Raw genomic sequence first — 10865 nt, forward strand, 5'->3', positions numbered from 1 at the left:
ATTTTGTGTCATGTTGGAGTTGTCACTGAAGCGCTTTCCAGCCGGCACCTATAACAGAAATATTGTCCCCCTCTCTTCATTCAGACTCCACCCCCCCAAACCCCCCCAAACTGAGTCATTCTACCAATTGGGATTCACCCCATTCACCCAGTACCACTGCAGGAGTCAAATGCTCACCCAGACTCTCTGCTGGTGTCACTACTTGGCAACCTTTTCCCTGTTTGTAAATGAATACGGGCCCCAAACTGGGCCAGCAGCTAAATTAGAGTCTTTAAAGTGAGTATCATCTTAAGTATAACCCCCAGATCTGCACTTGCTCCTGTCTCTTTCTGCCTTACCCCCCAACACTGCGCACAGCCATGGTCAGTGTCTCTCCGTCTCTCCTGTGTGATGTGTGTCTTTCACATGGTATCCGTGTCCTTTCACCTCTTGGAGGTCCTGTGTGTGTGTGTGTGTGTGTGTGTGTGTGTGTACCTTTTACATGTGTGCATGTGTGACTTACGGCAGTCATATTTTCTGATTGTACGGTGATGTGTTGTGGCTGTGGCACCTGGAAACTTCCTTCGCTTGTCAGTAGGCCAGAGATCAGCTGGCAGCACCACAACCATGATCCTCACATTTAAAGTGAAGGTTTGATTCTGATCCTGGGTCAGTCTTTGAGGGGAAATATGGGAGGGAAGGTGGCTGTTTCTGTGTGAGGTCTCCCATGTGTCGCCACGTGGAGCAGAGGTAATGGCGTCCTGGCATTTCTCACGAGGTCCCAACAACTGGAGGACTGCCAGGCCGTTTACGAGACTGAAGCTACTTTAGCTGGAGGAGAGCCCTACCAGCTCTTCCCACCACACAGAACTCAGCCTCGGGCATTTCTGACACATCACTGGCTGTTCTCCCTCTGACAGAGAGCCCGGTGGAGTTTATGCTCAGAGCACCGAAAGGATTCCACTAACCATTGAAAGCGTCTATATAGTTGACAATGACCACAACATCCAACAAAGTAGATAAAATTAAAACGTTAGAATTCAAAATGTGACATTTATGATGTTGAGTTTCGTGTGGAAGCTATTTAAAGGTTTGATAACACTTTATGGCAGTATTGTTCACTGTTTACTTACTTAGTTGTGCATGCACATATTTCACACTCTCATTCCTCATTCTGATTGGTCCACAGTATCTTCTTTCTTTACCTCTTTGGTTAATCAATGATAATATATCATAAATTGTTGATGCATTGCCGGTGTGTTAGTGTATGCATTTGTTGTGCTATGATTTTTTTTAAACTGAAGGTTGACCCTTAGTACTCAGTCCAGACAGGAGACAGAAATACTTGCATATTAAAATAGTCTTTTGGATAAGAAATGAAGAAATTTTGCCCTATTCTCTTTTCTTGTATAATTCTGTAACGTATATTTTCTCTGACGATGACATTGATTTAACAGTTTCTGGGAATACTAAAAGTTGACGATTGCTTAAAAGCCCAGTGTTTGCTCAAGGCTAAAGTTGCAGCATGTGGGCCAGTCACCTGTCCACCTGTTGGGAGCTGACAGTATTACCTGCGACCACAGCTAGGGGGTGCAACAGGGGTGCGCACACAAATGCGAGGGATAGCTACAGAAGCACAAGGAGTGCTGTGGGCATGGCAGATTTCATTTATAGCACCTTTTAGCACAACCGGACATCTGTTTCTCTCCATGGACCCCACTCAGAAACAGGAGCTTGATACTCTGGGAATTGTGTGGGTGGGTCTTATCGTGTAGAACAAGTGTTCTATTCCCAGATCCCAGACCAGAGTGTGGAGAGAGAGTCACCTCCGCCTCTACACAGTTCAATTCAGGAACATGGAAGAAAAGTAGTTGGAGAAACTGAATCCATTATAGCCAAACTTCTGGTCTCTCCAATTGACCAGCCTCAGAGAGAATCAACACGTCTGTCAACGGGCCTCAGTGGAGATGCTGATGCCACACTAAATCCCTGCTGTGCAACTGCTCCTCTGTGTTCACATCACAGTGTCTTCAATAGATGATTATTGACCTTATTGTATTTTTATAATGAGTAGCCCTAGACCATGACAACTATTTTCTCCAACTGGCCCAGTGAGGACCTTGACGATTGGCTGCCATGCAAGCTCGTCAGGAGCATTTGGGGGTTAGGTGTCTTGTTCAAGGACACTTCGACACACCCAGGGCGGGTTTTAACCGGCAACCCTCCGACTGTCAAACAACTGCTCTTACCGAATGAGCTAAAGTTGCCCCTAAAGTCGCTATAGGTGCCACTGAAGCACTAGTGCAGTTGCGGAAATGCAGCAACTGTAATGTGTGTCTGTGTGTGTGTGTGTATGTATGTGTGTGTGTGTGTTGCGTGTGCGTGTCTGTGTGTGTGCGTGTGTGCATGTGTGTGTGTGTGTGCGTGTGCGTGTGTGCGTGTGTATGTGTGTGTGTATGTGCGTGCGTGTGTGTGTGCGTGTGTGTGTGTCCTGCTCCCCTCTCCGCCCGCAGTCTCACCGTAAGTTCCACGCCCCCCGGCATGGTCACATGGGCTTCCTGCCCCACAAGCGGAGCCGCAAGCACCGAGGGAGGGTGCGCAGCTGGCCCAAAGACGAGCCCTCCCAGCCTGTGCACCTCACCGCCTTCATGGGGTACAAGGCCGGCATGACCCACACCCTGCGCGAGATGCACCGCACCGCCATGAGTACGTCCGTCCCCAAAGCAGGGGAATCACTCGCTCCCAGGAATACTGGAACTTCCACTCACATTCACTTCTTTCATTACAGTTACATACTGTAATTACAAATGCCTGGTTTTTGCAAGTAATAGTACAACCAATATATGCACTTGGAAAATCTTATCGCTGGAGTTCTGTAATTTGATTTAATGATAATTTATGTCTCCATGGGCTAGTGTGTTAAATAGCCACTGCATTGCAGCTTGTATTGATCGTTGGACAAAGCTCAGTGTTTGACCTTCGGTGAGCGAGAGAGCTGATAGGCCGTTGTGTCCGATGACATCAACCCTTTTCCTTCTGCTGGCCGACAGAGGTGTCGAAAAGAGAGGAGGTGGAGGCGGTGACCATCATCGAGACGCCCCCCATCATCGTGGTGGGGGTGGTGGGGTACATCGAGACCATCCGCGGCCTGCGCTCGTTTAAGACCATCTTCGCCGAGCACATCAGCGACGAGTGCAAACGCCGCTTCTACAAGAACTGGTGCGTGCAGCTGAGATTCACAGCAAAGAGAAAATACAGTTCAGTTCTTTAGGTTGGAATCATATATGGGGGAAATTGTTTAGAAATGAGTTTCAAGCAAAATCCTTATTGCCTTATTGCCTTATTTGTATATTCTGCTAGTATTATCATATTCATTTATTCTGCCACACCACCAGGTAACTTTATTTTTTGAAAAACTCTATAGCTGTCACCTCCATTTTGACTGTGTCTCAGGTATAAGAGCAAGAAGAAGGCCTTTACCAAATACTGTAAGAAGTGGCAGGATGAGACAGGGAAGAAACAGCTGGAGAAGGACTTTGCCGCCATGAAGAAGTACTGTTCTGTGATCCGTGTCATTGTCCACTCGCAGGTGAGAGGGAGAACCACACTGTTTCTGCACCTGTGGAAACTTCAGCACAGATCCACTAGACTAGCCAGACTTAGGCGCAGATCCACTAGACTAGCCAGATGATTAGTTCTATTAGCTCTATGTGCCTGAATTGAGAAGCAGATGCTTAACATTGGTGTTTTGGAGGAAAACATTGTCCTTCTCTGCACTGTATTGCATTGACCAGGGAGGTTGCACTGAGAAGAAAATAGGTGTGAATAAATTACAAAAATAGCCCGATCAGAGTGCCTATTGTGTCTGTAAGACAAAGGCTGGGCAATGCTCCACTCATTATATTACAGAAGCCAGGTCTGTCCAGAGCAGTACTGTAATAACAAGAGCAGACATTTCTGGAGGCAAGATGGCATGGAGGTACTCCTGGCTGACCTGCAACTGACTTCACCACTGCATTGTGGGATTTTCTCCCTCAGAATCATATCTACTTCAATTAAAACCGTGAGACAGCAATTTTATTTTTGGTCAAGTAAGGGTCAAATATGCCGCTGTGGCCATTTGGCTGGAGTGCCTAAAATTCATCTGGAAACGCTGTTTTTTGATTATTTAAAGGGATAGTTAACTTTCAGGGGGTCTGTGATATTCTTTCAGTTTCAGTTTATGTTTTTGATTGTCCCAGAATATATTTTTATATTTAGCGAATATTCTGACAGAATTTTTAATGTAATGAATTACTTTCATTGAGCTCAGTGGTCTCGATTTCATGCACGGCTATAGTTCCAACAAAAATATTAAACCACTTGTATAAGCTGCTTTGGAGTGTCCTGGCGTGTATTTTCTCGCTTTAGACCCTATTCCAGCAATTGTAAAGCTGACAGGTCATCATAGACTTTTGTAAATATCTATAATATTCTTAATTGCACACGAAACCGGTCTGGTTCATTCAAAACCCTGAGGGCTTGTGGTGGGTTTATGACCTCGTGCTGGAGAAAGATGAAAACTACCCATGTGTCTGCATACCCCCCAACAACCCCGGAGATGTGCCACTGCGTCTTACATATCTGTCCCCAGAACATGGGTATGGGGTTACAAATGGCAGTTAAAAATAGTCCAGCAGGCCAAGCCAGGCCTGCATTTAGAAACAGGCCTCTGCTTAGAACTTCTGTAATAAAGAAATCATGAGAGCAACACTCTCCATCATCTTTTGGGAAGTGTGTCACTCAATTTAAAATAAACAGTTGAAACATATCAAAAGAAACCCGTGGATAGTCTAGAACACGGGTGTCAAACTCCAGCTCAGGAGGGCCTTGGTGTCTGCTGGTTTATGTTGCACACTTGAATAATGACACTTTGTGATATCCAGGTGCTCATATTTTATTATATTCTGCAACAACACATGAAAATATTGTTAGCTAAACTGTAGTCACGATAAGCAGCTATGATACGCTTCTGCTTTCTGCTTTCATTCACACTGACATGACTTGTTCTGGCCAATGTACAGCGCGTGCGGATGATATCCGGTGTGACTACGGCCACCTAGCGGCTAGGAGTGGTGTGCGAAGAGGAGTTGCAGGCAAACTGTGTCCAAAATGCTGTTCGAACAACCAAAGAAATATTCAAGGAACATTTAAAAATGCATTATGGGGGGTATCATAAGAAGCAATGCATATTATGAACAAAATGCATATTATGAACAAAATTATAAACAGTACCACATTCCATGGTGCCACATTTACAGTGTGACAAGCATGAGTGATTAACTTAATAATTTATTGCCTAATTGAAAGGAAACCACAAATAGCCCTTGATGCTGTGGCCTACAGTTGGACATGCCTGGTCTATAGCATACAAAAAAATATCATATTTGTGGTTTAAATATTATGATGTGATTCATGTGTGTTGGCTGCCCAGCTATGTTTGTGCACATGTACAGTATGTTACAGTATTTTATTACTGCTCATTGTGTGTTCTTATGTCTTGCCTGTATGTCTGACATGAAAACTAACATACATATGTCATTTTCCACAGTTTCTGTGTACGCCTGTGTATGTCCATTCATGATTGTGCATGTGTCTTCATGTATGAATATGTATAGTATATGTACACGTGTAATTGTGAACATGTATATGTCCAGGTATGAATGTGTGTTTTATACAATATGTACATGTATAATCTGACTGTATATGTTCATGAATGAGCATATGTACATGTATACGTGTGTGTATGTACATGTGTAATCGTAAATTTATATGAGCATGTATGCATGTGTGCTTTTATACGTATGTACATGTGTAATTATGTGTCTTTATAAGAACATGTATGAGCTTCTACATTTATGTGTAAAAAATGTTTATAAACACAGTACATGTACAAGTATTTTCATTGATATACATTGTACATGTAGCTAGAATTGATGTGTTTATGTGAACGTGTATAATTATGTGTGTTTATAAGTACAATTTTGAGAATTTATGTGTGTGTGTGTGTGTGTAATTTTGTGAGTTTATACGTATATGTGTGGTGTGTAATTGTGTAATTGACAGTACATGCATGTTGTACACAGTAAGTGTGTACATTTATATGTGTAACTGTGTGCATGTCTTTGTGCAGATGCGTCTGTTGCCCATGAAGCAGAAGAAGGCCCACGTGATGGAGGTGCAGCTGAATGGTGGCAGTGTGGCGGAGAAGGTGGACTGGGTCAGAGAGAGGCTGGAACAGCCTGTCCCCGTCACCAGCGTCTTCTCCCAGGACGAGATGATCGACATCATCGGAGTCACCAAGGGCCACGGCATGAAAGGTCTGCCAGCTACACAAAGCTCATTATGTGTAATCCTCACAGGGTCATCCTCTGTTTCAGTGCGATGGCAGAGCCGGGTCTAGGCTTGGTTATGCACAGTCAATGATTCAATGGGTTTAAGGGATTGCTAATGCTTATTTTTAAGCTCTGTCTTTACCCTCAGGTAAAGGTCTGGGCAGTTACTGCCTCTGGACAAACCCAAGGCAGACACTGCTGGCTGCTTGCTGTCCAGCAGCAAGGTTAATTTGTTCTGTTTCTCCCGGGATGACTAACTGTCCTCGATTAGACTGATCAATTTTTATGTGTTTCGCCAGTGGAAGGCCAGACTGATCCATTTTGTACATTTCTTCAAGGGTCACCAGCTGTCTGACAGCTGGGCTGATCCATTCTCTGTTTTCCTCGGGGGGGACCAGTTGTTTGAAGGCCAAGCTGATTCTGTGTATTTCCCCAGGGGTGACCAGTCGCTGGCACACTAAGAAGCTGCCTAGGAAGACACACAAGGGCCTGCGGAAAGTGGCCTGTATCGGAGCCTGGCACCCTGCCCGGGTGGGCTACACCATTGCCCGCGCTGGCCAGAAGGGCTACAACCACCGCACTGAGATCAACAAGAAGGTCTGGCTCCCCGCCAACACCACACTGACTTTGTTGAACACAGCGTTGCGTTTAATCGCGCCGAGCCGATCTCATGGCAGGTGTGTCTGCAACAGTATGGCTGCAGTGAGAACTGCTCTAGTGACAGATTTTTATATTCCAGAATGGAGAAACTCCCATTGGAGACTGAGTCTCCCATGTGGCTCAGTTTGCAATAACACTCACTACAAGCACAGGCTGCATCTTGTAGCATAAAACATAGTTCATAAGACAAAGTTCAGGGCTTTGTCATTGTGTAAAAGTGCCCCTTAGCTATTCACTGGGTGCCTATACATTAGCAGTTGTCTTCAGTGAGAAATAATATCTGATCAGTGCTAGCTCTCCTGTAGCACACTGCATTGCTATTAGCGTTGAAAGTACTCTCTGGGGACTGCACATGTTTTAGCCATAGCATAGGGGCCTGGACCACACTGCTGGGATGAGAACAAAGTGCAGTCAGTTATTCCATCCCGTGATTGGTTGGTCGCAGTTTCTAGTCTGGGGCCGGGCACAGCTGTCACCACGAGGCCCACGCCACTCGATTCAAGTGACTTCAGCAAATCTCCAGCTGTCTGGTGCCAACCGGCAGCGTGTAAAACTGGGAAACTATGTGAGCCACTCCTGGGAGACGTATCTGCTGAGCGAAGGCACAATGTAATGTGATAAATAATGCAGTGGTGCCGCGTGGCCAAGATTCCACTGCATTAAAGGCATCTCACCCACAGCCACACTTACTGTACTCACTGCGCTGACCCTGGTGACTGCTCTTTCTGCAGCTACAATGTGAATTACTATTGCACAGACCTCTCTCCATAAATCAGCCACCTTTTATTTTCCCAAACAGGCAAACTAGTTTACAGTCGACCCTAGGTTTTGTGTAGCATTTGTCATTCCTGAGTATTTACTTCCCACCACCATTTTAAGTCGCTTTGGGTAAGAGTGCCGACCAAATACCGATAATGTCATTTTGTATTCTGAATGACTGAAATGGTGAGGCTTGTTTCGAATTAACGTGTTTGGTAACAATGCTGTATGCAAAAATGGATATTTTATTCCTGTCATTGTGTGAGGATTGTGTCTCCCAGCACCAGATTAGATGGCTGAGTGCCAGTTTAACTTGTTTTCTTTGTCTAATTACGTTGTAACTTTCAACAACATTTTAAAGTGCTTTTTTCTCTCCTGTTGATAGATCTATCGCATAGGGAAAGGGGTCCATGTTCAGGACGGCAAAGTGATCCGCAACAATGCCTCCACCCACTACGACACAACACAGAAGACCATCAACCCCATGGTAATGGGACTGCAGAAACTAAAGTGGGACTTTATAACAGTACTAATACAAGCAGGCACAGTCAGTTTGAGGCCTGGAGGACAGAGAGATCATCAGGATCAGGGTTAATAGGTTAAGACAGACTGCGATGTCTATACTTACTGGGGTCATGAACAGAATGTAAACATGCAAATGCTATGTAAACACACAAGTCAGTGGTAAAGATGGACTGTTATGTCTACACTTACTGGAGCTACAAACAGAATGTAAACAAATTGAGCTATATTAATGTTTCACCCATATTAATTTGCTAGACACCACAAAAACAAAACTACTTAAAACTGACCTTTCTGCGCCAAAGCCAACCACAGACTGCTGCCCTGCAAGGATGGGACTGTCAGGATGAGTCTTATCACACAACAGCGTCCCCTGCTGGTCAATCGGGAACCAACAAGCATGTCTGCTGAGCTGTCTGGCTCTCTGTGCAAGTCTGACTTGTGAACTGCGATGTGATATGGTTGATATCACATGCTTCAGAGGAGACCACTCTCCTGAATTGACAGACACAGGTTGCAATGGGCTTTGCGACATTGGTGTGATTGGGCACTCTAAATTTGGGAGAAAAGGCATAAACACTGACCTTAGTATCCTGCACAAATGTAGAACGACATTCACTACACAATCACTGATCATCTGGATGTACTGAGCTCATCTGTAGAGGACTATGCACATGCAGTGATGCTCAGTGAATATAGAGAGCATTCGCAGAGTACCAGTACATCTTTTAAAAAATATCCTTGCACATTAGTAATTCTGATTGTGACTTTTTCCTTTCTCTCCTGTTCTCTTTTTTCCATTTTCCTCTTTCTCCATCTACTTCTCTCTCGTTGTGCTACTGTCTGGCTTTAGGGTGGCTTTCCTCAATACGGCGAGGTAAACAATGACTTTATCATGCTGAAGGGGGGTGTCATGGGCACTAGGAAACGCGTCATCACCCTCAGGAAGGTACAGCACCCCGGCGTATTCTAGCTTGTTTTTATGAATGATGCTTCTCCACGGGCTGGTAGATAACAGAAAGTACTGCAGTTAGTCAATGGTCATTACAGTTTTGTAAATTGGCAAAGCACACATCATGTGATCAGTTCCACCAAGTAACATGCCTGTTTTATGTGTGTGTGTGTGTGTGTGTGTGTTTGTGTGTGTCTGACTGTGTCTGGGCCACAGTCCCTGATTACGCACACCAGCCGCAAGTCCAGGGAGACCATCGAGCTGAAGTTCATCGACACCACCTCCAAGTTTGGCCATGGCCGCTTCCAGACTGCCCAGGAGAAACTGGCCTTCATGGTGAGTAGCCTGGCCCCTTTCGGCCTATCCATGCCCAGACCCCCTTTCTTCCAAATTGCCACTCAGACATCTTTACCATAACCACCACCCAGCCCTCTCTGGAGCTCCCTCCCGTTGCCCAAATCCAGCCCCCTTCTACCCAAACTGCCCTCTTTGGAGCCTCCTCCTGCTCCTCCATATGGGAGGGGGTTTGTGTCCATGTTTGTGGTTAATGGTAACACAGTGTTAGTCACACAGAGTGAATCACTAGGGGACCGCCCTTAGTAAGGCACTTAACTGGGGAGAGGGTTTGTGTCCATGTATGCGGTCAATAGTAACACTGTGTTAGTCACACAGAGTGAATCACTAAGGGGCCGCCCTTAGTAAGGCACTTAACTGGGGAGAGGGTTTGTGTCCATGTATGCGGTCAATAGTAACACTGTGTTAGTCACACAGAGTGAATGACTAAGGGGCCGCCCTTAGTAAGGCAATTAACCTGAACTGAGTCAGTGTAAAACATCCAGCTTTATAAATAGATAGTGTGTTAAATGATGTAAGAGCAGTGTGCATCGCTCATGATAAGGTTTTTCGCTAAGCAAATACACAATATGATGGAAGGTGGTGTAAATAATGAAACACCTTTGGCAATCCCAAGGTCTCAAAAAAAACCAACCTTTCACAGTGCTCCAGAGCAGGCATTGTTTTTTAACGAAATCCTGACCCCCCCCCCCTTTCCGTCCACCAGGGCCCCCTGAAGAAGGATCGCCTGAAGAAAGTGGCAGAAGCTCAATCTGAGGAGGTTTAGAGGGGCCAGGGGTCCCCCAGAAATAAAGAGTGTCCACAATATAAAATAAAAAATCTGTGTTATACAAAATAATAAATATCCCTTTACCTCAACAACCCAACTATGTCCTTTGTCCTGATTGTATATTTATATTTGTGTATTTCCTTGACTGTTCCTTAAATTTCAGTTTTCAGTGATAAATATATGCTTGAGCATGTCTACAGTATGTCTTCTAAGAGAAGAAATGAATACACTGAATCTTGTACTGTATTGTCCAGACTGTGAGCTGTATCTGGAAAACTCACAGCAATCTTGAGCATGACTCATCCTAGCTCTTCAGCTCTTTGAGAGGATGCTAACACAGGTCACGGACATGGTTTCATTTAACACACACACTCCTGTTCAGTCACACAAAGTAGATAACACACACACACACAGACTGGCATAATTCAAATATGCATGTCCAACCCACATCAGGGAACTTCCATTGGAGAGTATGGAAAGAGGAGACGAGCCTCGG

General features: G+C 44.9%; 1 protein-coding gene across 2 annotated transcripts; it reads left to right on the forward strand.

Moving 5' to 3' along the window:
- The first annotated feature begins 210 nt into the window (after positions 1-210).
- Positions 211-10461, forward strand: LOC133114668 (large ribosomal subunit protein uL3-like). 2 transcript variants are annotated; one of them, XM_061224230.1, is made up of 10 exons: positions 211-362; positions 2493-2685; positions 3030-3198; positions 3433-3568; positions 6152-6338; positions 6790-6950; positions 8158-8259; positions 9148-9243; positions 9463-9582; positions 10307-10461. In XM_061224230.1, the coding sequence occupies exons 1-10, from the start codon at positions 360-362 to the stop codon at positions 10364-10366; spliced, it is 1227 nt and encodes a 408-aa protein (XP_061080214.1). In that variant the 5' UTR covers positions 211-359; the 3' UTR covers positions 10367-10461. The 2 variants fall into 2 exon arrangements, with proteins under 2 accessions (XP_061080214.1, XP_061080215.1); XM_061224231.1 differs by having other exon boundaries at positions 9148-9171.
- The last annotated feature ends 404 nt before the right edge of the window (positions 10462-10865 follow it).

This window comes from Conger conger, chromosome 16, assembly GCF_963514075.1.
Source record: "Conger conger chromosome 16, fConCon1.1, whole genome shotgun sequence".
NCBI classification, from domain to species: domain Eukaryota; kingdom Metazoa; phylum Chordata; class Actinopteri; order Anguilliformes; family Congridae; genus Conger; species Conger conger.